Source organism: Pithys albifrons, chromosome 9 (genome assembly GCF_047495875.1).
Source record: "Pithys albifrons albifrons isolate INPA30051 chromosome 9, PitAlb_v1, whole genome shotgun sequence".
In the NCBI taxonomy this organism is placed as follows: domain Eukaryota; kingdom Metazoa; phylum Chordata; class Aves; order Passeriformes; family Thamnophilidae; genus Pithys; species Pithys albifrons.
Window position 1 is genome coordinate 37844227 of NC_092466.1, and position 18438 is coordinate 37862664.

The 18438-nt window shown below is 46.7% G+C and overlaps 1 protein-coding gene across 1 annotated transcript; it reads right to left on the minus strand.

Moving 5' to 3' along the window:
- On the minus strand, positions 1-17975 carry LOC139675460 (putative neutral ceramidase C). The gene is made up of 20 exons (XM_071563100.1): positions 17849-17975; positions 16169-16254; positions 15633-15782; positions 14890-15066; positions 14402-14529; positions 13768-13845; positions 13235-13355; positions 11539-11664; positions 11231-11317; positions 9507-9611; positions 9303-9384; positions 8711-8826; positions 6146-6240; positions 5055-5094; positions 4141-4236; positions 3482-3577; positions 2755-2904; positions 1928-1987; positions 1243-1331; positions 1-190 (listed from the first exon to the last, which is right to left on the minus strand). Exons 1-20 carry the CDS (start codon positions 17973-17975, stop codon positions 1-3), a joined length of 2199 nt encoding a protein of 732 aa, XP_071419201.1.
- Between the last annotated feature and the right edge of the window lie 463 nt (positions 17976-18438).

Sequence of the window (18438 nt, forward strand, 5' to 3'; positions counted from 1 at the left end):
CTATGAGACTGTGATTTCAAAGGCTCCAGATGAGCCTTCAAATGGAACAGTAATGGTGCGGATGACCTGGACCCTTTTCTTGTAGTGTCCGAAGTACCGTACCCTGTAGGTGCCCAGCTCTGTGCCAGGAGGGATGTGCCATTCAATGGTCACGTTGCTCTGACCAAGGGATCCTTTGGTCCAGTAAAACCTGGCAAACAAGCCAAAACCTGCAGTCAGCAAGGAAACCTACTTCTTTGGTTTCTTGTCCCATGAGCCCACCAAGTGGAATGAGTGAAAGCGCTCCAGTTAAGTATATTTTAAGAGCTTCTTTTGACCTTTCCTCATATTTAGGCAGTTGGAGCAGCAACAAACAAGCTAAGCCAAAACCCAGCAGGACTGAAAAATATTGGGAAACATGGGACAAATAGTCAAGGGTCCTTTTCGTAGATGAAGAATATTTCTACCAACATGTTCCTACGTTTCCAGCTCACATCACAACCCTGTACATCACCAGTCTATGAGCAATATCCATCAGCTGAGCCCTCCCTGTGCAGGAGAATGCTAAACAAAGAGGAGGAACACTCAGTAAGAGTGAGATAAGTACCGTCTTTTCAGGACCTTAGTTAAAGGAAGCAGTTGAACAAAACACTTTGATTCTTTGGCAATGGTAATAACAATTTTTCTCATACCAGTCTTACTGAGATATAAATAAATATTTATAAAGATGATTGGATGAAAATCTGACTTTTGGCGCAGCTCTGAAAGATAGCACCAACTTTGCTGCTTAATGGATGTTTTCCTTGAAGAATGCCATCCCTAGCTTTAACTTTTCTTTCTTGAAAATTTTTTTGAATTGTTGTCTGTATCTACTTTATGATGCACAACAAACCTGGCCAGTTTTTCCCTATGAACACCCTGAGCCTCTCCTGTTTTCCATCTGGCATCCTATTCACTGGCATGGTGGGACAGATGGATGGGTACGGGCTATGAACAAATTGGACCACAAACCTGTAATTCTTGCCCTTCTACCTTTCCCAGATTTCTAAGCCCTCATTGCAGATGCTGGAGCCAAGGGGAACAGCAGTTTTTGTGGTCTTGGCAAGTTAACCACCCAGTTATGGAGTGAGCCATCCCCAGAGAGCACCGTCTGCAGGGTCAAGACTAGCCTAAAGTTGGGAGCTCTGAAATGAAGCCCCAAAGGTTAAATTTCAATGACTCCCTGAGGTCTGTCGAACAGTCCATTGTGCTCAGGGCACCCACCTGGTGTCCCAGGAGGCGCCGTTCTGCACCGCGTGCCAGGAACCAGAGGTGTTGGCGTATCTCTCCACTGTCAGGAAGTTATGCTCAGTCTGGAATAAAAACAACAGTTAGCCAGATGCTGAAGGTACAGGCACATCCCTGCATCCTGTGGCACTGTAACCTGGAGCAGGGGCTGTGCTTCTGCATGCTTGGCTGGCAAATGTGGTAATTACTAGCAAAAGTGCTTCTGTTTCACTGTCAAATCACAAATTTAAACTAAGAAATTATGCAAAGAACTTATCATTGAAAAAAAATGGACGGGTGAGGTATTTGCTATCTATATCTGTGCAAGGGGAGTGATGTGACAAATGAAGTACTTTCCTAATTTTCTTTTTTTTATTAAATAATGCACCAGGCTGATAGGATTGAGACTGGAGAGCATGTTTGCTATGACTGGAGGGCACTGGATACCAACTAAGAGTGTCTGGCCCAACACAACCCATGGCTAAGTTTGACTTCAGCAGTGTGAAGGGATCATGAACAGTCCAACACGGCCAAGTCCAGATCTTTGCCTTGAAAGTGCTCTGGTGCTGTGAATTCACAAAGCACACATCTTCTTCTGAACATCCAGCAAAGGAAAAAGCACTAACTAAATATTCACTAATCCTGAACATCCCGAATTCCAGTGTTGCTGCATCATATTTACCGCATTCTCTGCAGAGTTCCTGGGGTTTGCACCCACAAAAGTTACTTCAACAACTTCTCCCTGTGGGGGGAATTGAGATTTGTGTTATTTGTTTTATTGTACTACACATTAAGAACACCCTTTGAAGATGCGATTTGAGGTTTTTAGGGGTTTGGTTGTTTTGGTGGTGGTTTGGTGTGTTTGGTTTTGTTGTTGTTGTTGCTTTAAATTATTTATGATTTAACTTGTTGAAACAGCAATGGACACTTTGTGCTTTGAACTGGCATTCTGTGCCTTGCCATTCCACTTGTTCTGCTTGCTGGATAAACTCCACCATGAAACTGGATAAACTCCTCATTAAAAAGGGAGGAAACAAGTGAGATTTTTCAGAATGCCTCCCTGCCTTTCTACTGGAGACAGCAATGAGATAAAAGTCTTTTCTCTGAACATCTTATCTAAATTTTGAGCATTGAAAACTGAACCTTTTCCAATATTTTAATTTTATTTCATTTAAATTCCATAGCAGAGGCATCAAAGGTGACCTGATTTCTGCTTGGGAAGAAATCACTGTGCAATATTTGCCTATTTAATCAACTGCTATTTTACTTTCAAGCAGCAGAAGAAATCTACTTCATTATAAGTAAAGGGCCTTTATTTCCCTCTTTATTCACCATTCAGTGCAATGCCATGAAAACACTCTGTCCCTGCCTTCTCCACCATGCCCACCCACAGAAGTGTTTGGTCTGAGGGCAGCACGACCCTTTAGAGAACACAGAGGGTTTGGGTCAGGGCTCAGACTTTAAAGGTGATTTCCTGAGCAGGGTTTAGCACATCCCTGAGGCTCTCACCGCTCGGTACTGGTGTCTCACTTCTTGGAGCACGTCCCCAAACGCCTTGTTCGCCGGTGCCTTTTCGGCACCGAGAGAAGGCAGCAAGGTCAGGTTGCCTATGTTGAAAAGTGGGGGCTCTGGACCACGTGGCAAATCCTGAGTGGTGTTCTGGGAGAAGGAAGATGTGCTTGTTAAACATACACACAGATAACTATGGTCTCCCTCATGTATCCAATCGCTGTTGTGGCTCTGTATCCCAGACCACTGCTAGGACAGATGTTAAGAATGATAAAGTGAGTGTAAAACCAAACTAGAGGATCTTCATCCATGCTCTGCATGCAGGAGCAATCCCTGCAGGACACCTGCTGCCCTGCTGCTGGGTTGCCCTCAAATCCATCCATCCCGGGGTTGCCCACCAGTCCTGCACATGGTCTCAATGATAATGGACATTGCCAAGGTACAGCGGAAACATAGCAGATTTTCTTTTACCTTTAGGTAAAAACAGCAGCAACTTCAGGTCATGCTGAAAGGTTGGAGGTACTTATTTCCTAGAGTTTGAACTGAAAATCCCCCCAGATTTCTCAGGTGGTATGAGACCCCCATTATATGAATTATTTTCCTACCACACAAGTATTTCTCAAAGCAGTTTCTGAAGAGAGGGCAGCAATTCTGCAGCCTCCCTGAGGACCAAATACAGGATTTAAATGTCTCCAGCAGGATGTGGGATATGGAGAAGTTTGATTACCATGGCAATAGCCCTTGCAAGTCCTCTGTACAGTTGGATGTAGGCAGAAAGGGTGTGTGGCCCATAAATAGTTGATGCAGCCTCATATCGTTGCACCTAGCAAAGGACAAGTTGGGAAAAGGAGGGTTTGAGGGACTCCTGGCTGGTTTATACAGCCCATCCTACTGCACTGACACAAGATCAGCAGTTTATCAGGGGGTTATTTACTCCCTTGCTGGCAGGGAGACAGCCCAACAACTTGCCAAAGTATTTCTGCTGCAATTTCAGGTTATGCTTCATTCTCCAACCCACTGCAAAGAGGGAGGGCCTGTCTGCCCTTCCACTTAGCGCAGATTATTCTCTTTTAAAGGGTTATGATGCAGCTTGCCTCCCCTCCAACTTTTTGGGTTGCACAACTCCAGTTCTTCCACCCTTCCCTCCCAGTTCAGGGTTTCTAAAGCCAAGGAATTCATCCAATGGTCCACATCTTCCTCAAAGCACAATACCTACTTGGCCTTGTGGGGACTCAAAACTAGATCCTGCAAGCAGCAATGGGGCATGGCAATCCCTGGTCACCACTCCCTTTCAGCTTTTTCTAAACACACTCAATTTCACCTGAATTATCATCCCATATGGCCAAAAGCTGAACTCAGTTAAACATGTTCAGTTTTAACATTTACCTGGTATTCTTCATAGGTGGTGATGTAGTGGGTGTAGACATTGCACAGACCTGCAATTACCACATTCATCTTTGGTGTCCCATGGGAATCAAATTCCTGAGAAGGAAAATACACCACTTATCTTGAAACAACTGCTTTATGCACAAATATACTGTTTGTTATTAACGTTGTTATTGTTATTGGATCAATACTGTTATTATTGTTATGGTGGTTGGTATTGTTGTTATTATTATTATTATTATTTAGCAGGATAGAATACAAAGTTATGGTGGGGAGAGGGCCAGATGCTCAGGAATGTAAACCTGCAAGTGCAGTTTGCCTTTATTAACATCTCATATTCACTTCCGAAAGAGAAGTGGACAAGTGATCTCCCATTCCAGTAAATTCAATACGTTTAGGGAATTTTTTTGGAAGCTGATGCCTGTATACTCCTAAACACCCATGATATAACTGTGAGAAAGGCTCAGTGAGTTGTGGCGATGGCAGCTGGGGTGAAGATGGTGTTCATTCTGCAGCTAAGATGCATCAATTAAATGCAAAAACTACATTTGCCATTTTTTTTGCAATTATTCTCATGTTGCAAAATCCTGGGAGGGATTAAAGAGCTAAACCCCTGCATCCTAGAGACAAAATTCCTGCTAGCATCCTGCCTGGATCCCAGTGGAATTAGCTTGTGTTGGCTTAATGGACTGAAACTCGATGGGTTTGCTTCTTTTGGGGAGGGTATTCATTTCTCCTGCATGTCATAAAGCACAGGCAAAGTCTGTCTGAAGCAGCTGTGAGAAGAAAACATCTGTGAAACACGAGAGCCATGGCCCCAGCTGGGAGGAGACAAGGGGAAAAGCAGAAGGCTCAAGAAATCTGAAGTTCCAGCTACACTGCACTCTGGAGAAACCTCTTCCTCAGCAACTTACGCTTTTAACAGCTTCCCGCAGTCTGCGGCCAGACATGGTCCTAGGGCATGGAGGGAACAGTGTCAGGCTCCAGAAATCATGGAGTCACAGGATCATTGAGGTTGGAAAAGGCCTCCAAAGGTCATCCAGCCCACCCTGTGCCTGATGCCCACCTTGGCAAAGCCCTCCCAGCCCACGGAGCCCACCCTGTGCTCGATGCCCACCTTGGCAAAGCCCTCCCAGCCCCAGGAGCCCACCCTGTGCCCGATGCCCACCTTGGCAAAGCCCTCCCAGCCCACAGAGCCCACCCTGTGCCCGATGCCCACCTTGTCCCCCAGCCCAGAGCACTGAGTGCCACGGCCAGTCCTGCCTTGGGCACCTCCAGGGCTGGGCACTCCAAACCTCCCTGGGCAGCCCCTGCCAAGGCCTGACAACCCTTTCCAGGCAGAAATTCCTGCTGCTGTGCCCCCTGCCCCTGCCCTGGCCCAGCCTGAGGTCATACCCTCTGCTCCTGTCCCTGTGCCCTGGAGCAGAGCCCGACACCCCCCCCCAGCTTCCCCATCCTGGCAGGGATTGCAGAGACCAGGGGGATAAATCAGGAATCTCTGGTTGGACCTGTAGCACCCCACCAGAAATTCTCACAGCACCTCCATTGCTGCTTAACATCACTTAAGGCCTCTCTGAGACAAGTTCAACCAAAACACCTCAAAACATTTCACATGCATCATCACAGCCAGGGTGGGGCTGGAGGTGCCTCAGGGTGGGGTAGAAATAAGGGTGCTGGAGATAAATCATTATTCTCTTCAGTTTCTCACCATTGGACCATCAATGTCAGTGCAGTTCATTATCACGGTGTTTGTGAAGTCAAAAACAAAAACAAAGTCAACAAGTTCCTTTTGTCTCATTGAAACTGCATTTTGCAATGAACAGTTACAGTTATTTAGGAAGGCTGTTTTCATCTCATTCATTCCCACAGTGAGTTTATAAATATATATTGGAGGCAACTTTCTCCTACCCTCCTTTTTACCTGCACATAGTATTAATTATTGCAGGTGGGTTGACTGAAATGCTGTTGGCTGCAATAAAGAGGAGAAGACCAAAGAAATACCCACGTGAACTCCCCGGGCACAGCAACGATGGCCAGTGATCCAATGGCAGCAATCTGCACGTCCACAATGTCCGGGTGCCATGGGTGAGGCCAAGTCATCTGAGGGGGCATAAAGGGTGGGTAGAGCAGCTTCAGGATAATTGAAAAAAATTAGCTGAAGTGTTTTGCTTCCTACAGTCATAAACCAGGCAAATATATTTAGTTTGTAGATTTATTTGTAAATCAAATTCAATTTATTTGTAAAACATGAGAGAAGGGGTTTTGACTCCATGTGTAAAGCAAGTTGTCTGGCTATAACAGTCAGATAAGGCACATGGAAATACTATGGGTAAGACCAAAAAGCCAAACTGGGTGTTGCCAGAGGGATAACCTAAAGAAAGTGGGTAAAATAAGGTGAGGGTAGCATGTAGAAACCCCTCATCTGCCTGAAAAAGGCTTGAGTTGGGATTGATAAGGCTGATTATCTGATCAGAAGAGCAAAAAAAAGTGAATGAGTGAAGTCAGAGATGCTGATGGTGATGGGAAATGAGACAGCTCTTTATCAAAATCATGGAATGATTTGAGTCAGAAGGGATCTCAAAGCAGGGACACCTCCCACCAGCCTAGGTTGCTCCAAGCCCTGTCCAGCCTGGCCTGGGACACTCCCAGGGATGGGGCAGCCACAACTGCTCTGTGCAAGCTATGCCAGGGCCTGCCCACACTCACAGGAAAGGATTTCTTCCCGATCTCCAATCTAAACCAACTCTCTGTCAGTTTGAAGCCCTTCCCCCTTGTCCTGGCACTACACGGTCTCACAGAGGGAGAGTTTCACCCAGAGGGTGAGTTTCTCCCAGAAGGAGATGATGCTCAGGGAACCCTCCACCTAACCCTGACTTTAAACTGCCCCTTAGCAGGAACCACACCATGCTCAGACTCAGCACCATTGCAGCAGTCAAAACAACACGCTTACAGCAGCATTTCATCTTAAAACAACAGCAAATAGAAATGAAGCCTGTCAAAAGGAAATTAAGAACAAGAACTCAAGGGTGGTTCAGCTCCAGCAAATAGAATGCAAAATCTCACCCCAGCAAGCCAGAAAGATTTTTTGAGGAGCAATTAACAGGGGTCAAAGCATGAATGACAAAACCTCACATCAGAAGCAGGAGGTCTGCCAGAGCATCCATAAAATGTGATAAAGTTGTAAGAATAAAGTGTAATTTACTCTGAGTAACACCATTCTAGATGGTGGGAGGAGCTGGGACCTCTTTTTAGGGGAGATGAGGTGAGGAGCTGATGGAACACAAAGTGACAGAAGGAAAGCTTTTAAGGAGACTGATGAAAGGAATAACAAGGCGTCGCCTGATCCAGATGGCATCCTCTAAGTGCTCTAAAGGACCTTGGGCATGATCCTACTCCACTACAGTGCATTTGCCTTAATGCCAAGGGAACATCAGGTGGAAAATGGGGGATCAATTTTCATTTGAAGTTGTAAGTAGGATTTTGGGAAGGCTCAGTAAGAACAAACACCGAGTCCTACCAGGATGTAGCAGCCCTGAGCATGAGGATGGGCTGGGACCAATGAAGCAATAGCTCTGCAGAGGATGGCCCTAAGAAATAACCCTTCCCTGTGTGAGGGGGCATCCCAGGGATAGGGACCCAAGCACTGAGGGCTCTCCATTCTTGCTGACTGCCCTGACTCTTCTGGACATGGCCCTGAGCAATTTGCTGCAGCTGCAGTGTTGGTCCTGCTGGGAGTGCGATAATGAATCTCACCCCAAGGTACTTCCAGCCTCAGCTTGGTGTGGTTCTACCCATGGATGAGCAAGTCTGGCATCAGTTCTTGTCACAGCTCACAGAAATACCACACACTTGCATAAACATGACAGAAAAACAGAGAAGTCAATGGGACATTTCCAGAGGAAGCCCCAGCTTGGAAGAAACCCCTGAAGACAACACTGAGAAAGATGGACAAGTTGATTCATCCTCCAGAGTTTCCAAGGGCACCATGATGAGTTACTTCATTTTGCATGGAACAGTCTCTCCCACAACAAGAGGAAAGGTCCTTTCTTGGCTTAAGGTAGGAAACAACGGGCAGGGCAGAGGGAAGAAACACCCAGAGTTATGAAGATCTGAGCACCAACAGAGGCTGTTCTGGAGTCAGAGACTGCTGGCAATGCTGAGCTCCACACACTGTTGGCTTTCCCTGACCTTGTGCATGTTCCCTGTGCATCCAGCTCAGGGCTGTTTCACAGGCAGAGAATCAGGCCAGGGTAGATCTTCAGCTGGGGAATTTTTGACCCTAATGAGAACAGCAGGTCTGGTCTCTCCTTCTGGCATATATGGAAAAGACACTCTGAAAAACTTCCACCTCTCTCATTTTCATGCAAACTAATGACAACACTTATACTTGCTTTCTATTTCCATTCCTTCAAAGCCCGTGCAGCTTGTTCTTCACCATGTGGGCTGGCACAGACATCTCCTGCAGCTCCCTAACCAATCTGTTAGGAATCTGGATCTGTGAAGGATTGCTGATCCTAGCTCAGAGCAGAAATTTCTGGAATTCCCAGGGCACACACCAACGTGTCCTTACCTCTCCCGTGCTGAAGAGGATTGGCTTGGGTTTGTGGCAGGCTTTTGTTTCATTAGATGGCTCTCCCAGCAGCTGGTCCCGGATTTGATCCCAAAATGGGTCACCTTCTACTGCACCTTGAGGAGGAAACATTTTAAACACTGTTCATCAGCTGCCTCAGCACTATTAGGCAGAGACTACCACAACCCTGCTTAAGTGGGGTGGGATATCTCTCAGGGGATTCTGACTACCTCCCTTTCCTGGGGTGGTTTGAACACTTGAGTTTTAGCCCAGCTGAGCTCCATCTTGGCAGCCTTCAGGCAATGAGAACAAATAAGAAAGTGCCCCAAATCTAGGTCTTTCTTCTCCCCACTCCCCATCCAGCACTCTCCTGCCTTCAGGGCATGGTCATATCCATCTGCAGCTGCTTTCTGACCAATACAGACAAACCTGCAAGGGGCTGTGAGATCACACCTGCCTAAAAACTACCCTTTTGGAGACTGTGGTTCAACCAGCCATTGGTGTGGTCAGATGACTCTGGGGGTTTTGATCTGTTTGTGGGATGCCCCATGTCCACCTGTTTGCACAAAGTCACACCTGCTCCCCAACTTACCTTGTGTGAAGTTGAAAGCCCCCACTCCATCAATGGTCCCTGCAGCAAAGCTGTGTCCTAAGGCTGGTTTGCATGTTTTAACCTAAATCAACAAGGGTGAAACAAGGATTAAAAACTACTTCCCCTTGGCACACCAGGTCCTGCTGTGGGAGGATGACCTTTCTTCCTGCCTTCTGCCCTCGTTCCAGGAGCTCCCGCCCTCACCGTGTGTGTGGCATTGAGCTCCACCGAGACGTCACTCATGTTCACCCACTGGTGGGCTGTGCTAAGGGGCCCTCTGACCTCCTGGGAAGCTTTTTCATACAGCTCCTAAGGGACACAAAGGTGGAAATTCTTGAGGAAGAAGCAATCAGGAAGCCAGCTCTGCTGAGATACAGCTACATGGATTATTTCTTCATTCTGTTCACACCTTTCCATGGTCTCCTCCAGGTGTTAAAGCAAGAGTGTATTTCCCAAGATCCCAAGGAGTTTCTACCGGCTCATCTCTACATCCTGCATGCCCTGAGCCCTGCAAGCTCTGCCTTTGTCAAAGACGGAGGACACTCCACAGTCAGCAGTTTTACACATGCCTTTCTTTTACAGCTGCAACAGGCACTTATTTCACAAGGATGGCAACTTCGGGATACCCTTTTGGCATTTCTCAGAGTTGAGACCAACCAGAAGTGTTTTCTGTGAGAAAGAAGCACTTTGCTGTATTCATTGCTTGGAAGTGCTTGGGTTTTATCATGTATCTACCACAGAGCTGACAGCTGAGCCATTCAGCTCTTTCAGGGAATGGTTTTTCAGCCCATGTGCCTCGAGTTGGTACTTAGAAAGCGTTGCCACAAGTTGTGCAGTTTTGTGATATTCCTGGAAGGAATTGATGGTGCAGCCTTTGAAGGCCAGGAGTCCCAGATGTTAAAAACAACAACAATGTTTCCCCTCACTTTTTATACACACACCAGGACACTTTGACTGAGTCAACCCTTCACTTGCAAGTCAGGATCAGCCTGGAGTGAGTTCGGGGCAAGCATTTGAAATGGTGATTCAAGGAAACCACCACCATGAAGCCTCCTCTCTTACTCCTCTGCTGGACAGGTTCCAGTTCCTACAAGCTGCTGTCCCTGAAACATTACCAAAAATTCTCCTTGCACTGACTTCTCTCACATTACGCAAAGCCACAGGAGGGGAACCGGGAAATTCAGGTGGCTTTGAGCCCTCAGGTGACACAAGGGAGCCCACAGGACAGAGGACACTGGCTGAACAAACACAAAGACAAGCATGGCCAGGTAAGTATCTTCCATGGGTGTTTAATCTGGCACATTTTAAGTCACATTCCTATTAGTTTGGAGTGTGACAAGTGGTGTGTGGTGGTGTCTCTGAGCTTTTCCACCTCTGAGATGTGCGTGTAGGAGGGAGGGGGAGATGATAAGGGGCAACATACTCATTATATCCTTGTGAGGAATATGGAGATTAAAAGCCTAAACCAACATTTTGAAATTACAACACCTACAATGGTGTATCTATATAAAAGTGTGTGCTTTCTATTCTAAATTTAGGTGTCTAGTCAGATATGTTATACCAGACGAAATTTTTCACTACCATCATGGTTTCACACACTGTGCTAAGCTTAACAAATTCCAGGCTCTGAAGTCTCCTTGATGACAAAAGCTAGATCAATAGCAGATTGCAAACCTCATTTACTCATTAAAAAAAAAGAAAAAAAAAGAAAAAAAAGAAAAGAGAAAATTTCCCTTATCTTTAAACATATAAATGTGGCCTTCAAAGCAATTTAACTCTTCAAACACTCACAGAACCAGGAACAAGATATACAGAATATCCTGAGTTGGAAGGGACCCACAAGGATCATTGAGCTGTTTAAATAAATGAACATGCATTCCTATTATAACAAGCACTCACACACACTTGAAAAGCAAAATATCACTTACCTTTGCTTTCAAGTAGATATTTTGTCCTATAATCCTTGTACTCTCAAACATATCTCTCCCAGGCCCCTTGGCCATGCACATTGCTGCCTGGTAAGAAATTTGTTTGAATGATAGTGATGGGTTAATATCGAGAACATGTGGCACTGCCAGGGGTTGAGTTCACAAGGGATTCTCACAATGTGGGAACTGATGGCTTCTTGTGAGCCACATTAAAGTCAGGCACTGGGTTACTGCACTAACATGCAGCAGGATGAATTGAAGGACCAGCAAACAGGGTGTCTGAGGTAGAACAGGTAGGACACACTCACCCCTCCAACGGGACAGGTACTCTGGGGGTTATCGCACGACTCGCCCGTGTTGACACAGGTGGGGCCTCTGGTGTTGGGTGACACATCTCCCAGGTTGGAGGAGGCAAAGGCAGCAACAAAAGAGCCCTGTCAAAGCCAAAGGTGGTCAGATGCATTTCAGAACCTTGCAGTGGTTGCAAACAACACCTGCAGCTTTCCCTGGAGTGTCACCACCATCTGGTGTGTGTGTCATGCTGCTTAACATTGCCAAAGTGACTGGGAGGACTGGAATGGGGAGTTAGGCATAGCCCAAGGGTTAGGGGCAGGAAGCGCAAGGGAGAATTGGACACTCAGGAAGCAACTGCCATTTCAGGGTAGCCTTCACACTGCTTTGGTATCCAGACTGTGTTTCTTCATCTTCCTCCTGCGTCTCAGTGTAGCTCTGCCTACCATGTCCCCAGTTCCTCATGTTACTGCTTAGAGGTCAATGGATCACTGTAGCACCTTGCACAGAATTTGTTTCCTGCCAGCTCTCACCATGACTGATTTACAGAGTGAAAGCCATTGGATCTGGCTGCAGGAGTGAACAGCAAGCAGTGCCTGTTAGAAGCAAAGCTGTTACACACTGAGCACTGGCTGAATTCAGCTCTCACAGATACTCTCATTCCCCCTGCCCTTTTAGAGATGGAACAAATCAACATCATCTATGTTGATGTAGTATCATCTCTTAACTCATTTTCTTGTAAGGCTTCTGCATACAATGTGCCCAGCAAACCATGCAGCTAAATATTGAGTCCTGCAAATCCTTTTTAGCATGTCAACTCCCACTGACTTGCACCCATAATGATGCACTAGGGTTGAGCATTGTTAAAAGCTTTTTGATAATCCACCACAAAAAGAAATACTTCCAAGCAGGAATTAGGCAGAATTCCTTGTTTCCCTTTTTGCTAAGAACCACATGTGTTCCTCTACCCAGAGTATTAAAAGAGAAATTGGGCAACTGTCTCCAGGTTCATGGTGCGGATACTGCCAGGACATGCTCTTAATCAAGTCCTGACCTCAAAGTGCCTCTGAGATGGGTTCATGTCCACAGCTACACTTCAGGGGCATTAATGTTTTTTAAAGGAGCTGTGTTTGCACTGACGATGGCAAATCTTCTGGGTAAATGCAAATCACAAGGCAGAACAGGCTGGAAGCCATAAGAAATGGGGCTGAGCAGAGGCCTGATACCACACAACAGATGGGAAATATGGATCCCTTTGGATAAAGTATCCCACACATATATAATATAGATTCATAGAAGGGTTTGGGTTGGAGGGAACCTTAAAGATCATCTCCTCCTAAGCCCCTACTGTGAGCAGGGATATCTTTCACTAGAACAGGTTGCTCCAAGCCATGTCCAACCTGGCTTTGAACACTGGCAGAAATGGGGCAGCCACAACCTCCCCAATTTCCAACAGTTGAATCAAAATAAATTTGGCTTATTCTCAAAGTCTAAATATATGCCACTGTTTCCAGATTGGAAAGTCAAGAATACACCTTGCAATTTCTTTTCTCTAGAGGAATAAAGTAATTAAATCATGAGTGTTCATCTCTGTCCTCCATTTTCTGTCCCACTTCACTGTTTGAAAGAACCCGCTTGGGAAGCAGCACCCACTCCCTCCATGCTGCAGCCCTTTTCCACCTGTTATTCCCAGCAGTCTGCAAAGACTCCCACCTCTCCAGGGAGCATGCCCTTGTTCTTCTCCTGCTCGAACAGGTACGAGGCGTAGCCCACATTGTCGCTGTTCACGAGGTGGTTTGTGTTGTTCATGCTGACAGGGTGCACTGCAAACCAGCTGAGGGCACAAGAAATGCAGTGGTCAGTCAGTGTTGGCAGGTAACTTGTTAAATCTGTTTTCAGCTGACTTATGGAATTTTCTTTGGGAGAACGCAGACACAGGTTCTTGGTATTCAGGGATGGATTAACATGGGCAGAGGCTTCCCATGCTCTCCCTTCCCAACCAGGAGGGCTCATGGTTGTGACAGTCCAGGTCTTGAGGCCAAAAGAATCTGGCACTTCAGACCTGGACTGACTCTTTCACCAATCCAGAAAATTATGTTTGGCAGGGTGTTTTATTTTCTTACTTCAAAGAAACAAGGAGTCAATGATGTAAAAAAAGAGGTGTGGAGGGAAGGAACACCTTTTACTCTTCCTGAAAATAAAAAAAGAGGATATGGAGAAAAACCTGCTACTTTGGTGGGCAGTACCTGATAAGGCCTAGCTCTTGTCCATCCTCATCCACCATTTTCAGTATCACCATTTCTTTGTCTGTGTTGGATGAATACCTGGATGGAAATAAGGCAGGGGAATCTCATTAGCACCAGAGCTGTGGTCACGCTCTACATTGCTTTGACATGTTGAATCTCCACCAGGCTGAACAAGGAAATAAAAAGGTTATTCCAGGTATTACCAGAGCACAGTGAGATCTTAGAGAAACATCTGAAAACAGCTGTGAAGGCAAGGGAAGAGTTATGCTTGTCCTCAGGTGCTGCTTCTCGAGGGGATGAAGAGAGCAGCTCTTTCCAAATACAAATCCATGTGCCAAAGATGGCACTTAAATGCCATCTGAATATTTTGTATATATATATAAATAAAGCATAAGATCACATCTTTGACCAATGCCTCACGCTTGGAGGGAGCAACCACAACTTTCAAGCCCACTCTTGAAACTAACGCAAGTGCCCAGGATGGCAACAGTGTCATTCTGCCACAGCCTTGGCTCCACATTTTCAACCCTCCCATGAATGAGCAGAAACACCAGCTGCCAGATGGATGGGTCATGGTCCCAGCTGCAGGATTCTCTTCAGGGCTCTGCTTCTCTCCTGCTTGAGGAGCTTTTACCTGCTTCGCTCGGACTCTGGGTTTGCAAGGTAGGAGAAAGGGCTTCGGTTGATCTGGCTGTTTTCTACGGTGCCTCTGTTTATAAACAGCCTTCCTCTCTTCATGTTTTCATGGGCTACATCTATGCTCTGGAAAGCAGGAAGACAGGGAATATTAGCCCATGTCTGTAAGGCATATGTGAGATTATCTAGAAAAACTCTTTCTTTCCCTTACTGTTTGTCCCCAACACTTTCTTCAGAATTTGGGGATGCTTGTTTGATTTTTGCTTCTTAAGTAGTCCAAAATCCTAGAAAACTATAATATTTTGAAACTACCCCCAACTGTCTCTAAAGAAAGAATTCAAGGCTTCTGCTTTTTAATCTGGTTTCACTGGTAAACATTAATCCACCCCCAAGCGTGTTTAAGGCTGTGACATTCAGAGGTGCTGCCCCAAATATCCCAGCGAGAGCTGTATCAGTCACAAACATGCCCAGCTGGGTGGCACTGACCTTCACAATGCCATTGACAATGGCATTGAGGGATGGTCTGATGAGACCCTTGCTCGTGACCCAGAAGAGGGTGTACTGGAAGTACCCCGCGGGTCCCGAGTGCGTGTGGGTACCACTGAGGATGACGTTGTCCTGCCGGTACAGGTCACCATACTTGCTCTTCAGTCTCCCCAGCACCTAAGAGGAAGGAGGTGGTCCTAAAAAAGTCTTGTCCATACCCAAAGACTATAGAGATTTGTGCCAGCCCTTGCAAAATACCCAACGATTCATCCTCCTCCCTCTTCTCTTTCTGCCTGACACTCCCATATTAGTGGCACAAGTAGGTTATAGGTGTTGACTTCGTAAAAACCTCAAAAAAATAAAAGCTGGTAAGTGAAGACTTCTATGGCCACCTTGAGGTGAATCCCAGACCAATCAAGGAGCCCATGGCTCTCCAGCATCTCCTCTCTGGTGCTGGAGACCCAACATTACACAGTCACCATGATAACATATTTCTGATTCCAATGCACTTCTGATAAGTTTTCAGCTAAGTGAAGCGTGGGCAAAGTACAGCCTCACTTGCTGAGGAACTAAAAGCTCCTTTTCCTCAGAGACACAGCATCCCTCCAAGCTGGTGCTGCAAGGAAACCCCAAAGCTAAGGCCAGTGTAATGCAATGTTTAATATTATTTAATGATGACAATATATAACCCTAAATACCAGCACAACCCAACCTGGGCCAACCCCTCATTTCCAGCCACGTACCTCCATCCTCACTCTCTGGGACATCATTCCTATGTCAGCACTGACAAACACCACCCTCCTGGAGTCAGTGGGGTCTGCCACGATGAAGGCTCGGCTGTAGAGGTGTGTGAGAAGCCCACCACCCACCTGGTCTGGGTTGGCATAGCCCATCTGGAAGGGAAGAGCTCCATCAAGTCCATGCAGCCAAAATGCTGAGTGGTGTATTCATCAGCTTGGACTTTTCTGAGTAGATTTGCCAGAGCATCATTCAACAACTCAGAGCTGCAACTCTGCCCCGCCCTGTGATTGTGAGAATCATTGAACAGCTTGGATTGAAAGGGACTTTAAAGCTTAATTTGTTCCAATCCCCTCTCAGGGACAAGGACACCTTCCATTAGACCAGGTTGCTCCAAGCCTTGAAGAAATTTCACCTAATGTTTGAAGATGGCCTACATTTGGCAAGGCAGAAGGTCTAAACCAGAAATCCTGCAAAAAATACCGTTAGGTGATAAAAAATCAATATTTTGCTAACCTCACATCCAGGTCCCCCAACTTACCAGAGGCACTTGTGCCACTGGCCCCGTGCAGTCAGCTCGACCTACACCCAGTAAGTAGTTTGCTGTTTCTGATACGTCGCCGGAATCTGTAAGAACTATCAATTAGCAGATCAGTGCACACACGAGTGAGCAGAACCAGAGACCAAAGAGGCAACCCAGCCATTTTCAAGAGAATCCACACCTGAAACCTGCTCAACATGCCTAGAGGACTCAGCAGGCCCGTGGGCAAGGGAGTCCAGCTGAGCCATCTGCTTGGGCTGTCAATGTGGTCCAAGTGTGCCAAGGCTGTTAAGGCATTTGGGGTGGTAAAGGGTGGCCCAGGCATGAAGAACTACAGAGGGAGCTCCCAAGATGGGGTCACCGGACTATGGAAAATGTGTGGTGATGCTTAGTGAGAGGGAAATAAGCCCAACATTGCCAATTAAACTCTCCAAGCCCATCACTGCCACACAGGAACCAGATCCAAGGGTGCAGGTGCTGTTTCACACACAAAATTCAGCTCAGCAGTGGAAATAAAAAGGGAGTATCATGCCAGGAACTACTGGGAAGGACTAGGGAGGAAAAAACATGCATATGTTTCCCTGGTGCCTCCAACACATCCTGCATCCAGTGCTGGTACCATGGTCCTCCTCAAAAAAGCTGAAGCAGAGCCATTTGAAGCTCAAAGAAGGGAAAAGCAGCTCTGGACAATGACCTCCAGCCAAATGGTGAAGGAAAAGTACTCCTGAAGGAGATCATGTCTCGCCCCAGCCATCATGACGGTGCAGAAACCCTTACAGAATGGACAAACTCATGGAAGAAAAGCCATTGAGGGCTATCAAATTATCATAGATATAAAAGGTTATCAGGAAATGCCAGGGCCACAAATTGCTGGAGGCTGTGATAACACTGTGGGAAAACATGCAATATTTCTGTATGTGCCTGATCTGTTCTCACAGCCTTCCCAGGCAGCTGCTGCCTTTCAAGGTAGGACAGCAGGGTAAGGGGAGACCTTTCCTGGTCTGTCACTGAAACCAGAGGAGAAGTGAAACACTCAGACTGGCCACAGAGTAGACATTTCTGTGACTTAAATTGTCATCAGTGACATGGGCTACCCATTAAAACTACCCTTTTTTGACCACCTCCTCTTCTTCTTCCTGCAAGAGCTATGACACAGAGGAGAATCACTTGCACGAAACTCTTATGTGTTACAACCTAAAACATGAAGAAAGTGTGAACTGTATTCAGTTTGAGATCAAGATGTAGAAGTTGGAAGGTCCCACTGATGACATGTCAGATGCTGCTCTGTCCAGGGGCAGAGTTAACTTGGGGCAGATCCCAGCACCTGCACTGTGCCTGGTGATGGGGTTGGAGGGCTGTGCTGGGATTGTAACAGCTCTGAGGCCCCTTGGTGAGGTGCTGGGAACGAGGGGCTCTGCAGAGACAGTGAAGGGAGGATGTGTGGATCCCTGCAGCCCTGAGGCTGTGCAACCATGCCCGGGTAGATGCTTGTGCTGGTTTGACCACCATGCTCCTGCCACAGAGGCCAGTACCCTACTGTGACTGGGCAAAAGGGCCATGCACAGAGATGATGATGGAGGCTCAGCGGTGGCCCAGTGCTCCTCTATCTGTGTCTCTTCAGTTGAAATGACTGCACTGGACGCACACTGGAGCAGGGGTTGATGGTGGGACTCAACTTGCCATTGCTGTGTTTGGTGAGGAAGTGGAAGGTGAGGAGCGCCACGGTCAACACTATCATCACCGTCAGGCAAAGGATGAGGATCACCTCCATGCGGGAGAAGGAGCACTTGGACCTCTTTCCACTCATGGTGGGGGCACTGTGAAAGCACAAAGGGACAGGTGGGACAGTGCCAGCGCTGGGTACAGCCCAGCCAGAGCACACACTGCCCCCTCAAAGAGCTGTTGAGAGTTTGTCTCCCCCATCCCAGTGTCAGAACAGTCAGCAGCAGAGATAAGGATGGGAACTGGAGATCTACCTTTCAACCTGCTTAAGACAGCAAAAATATACCTCCTGTGAGCAGCTATCAGTCCCTGTCACAAGGCCTGAGAGCTGAGTACCCAGATTACTGACCCCACATTTCCCAGAACACTTTGCTCACCCTTCCCAAGAAATCTTTTAAACGAACACCACAATATTCCATCAGACCCTACGTTCACTGAGCACCTGAAGGAGACGCTGCAGCTCGAAACCTCACAGCTTTTCTGCTGTTCATGTGCTCAGAGCATGTCAGAAAACAATATTGTTACCATGATAAGGTCAGTTTAGGAAA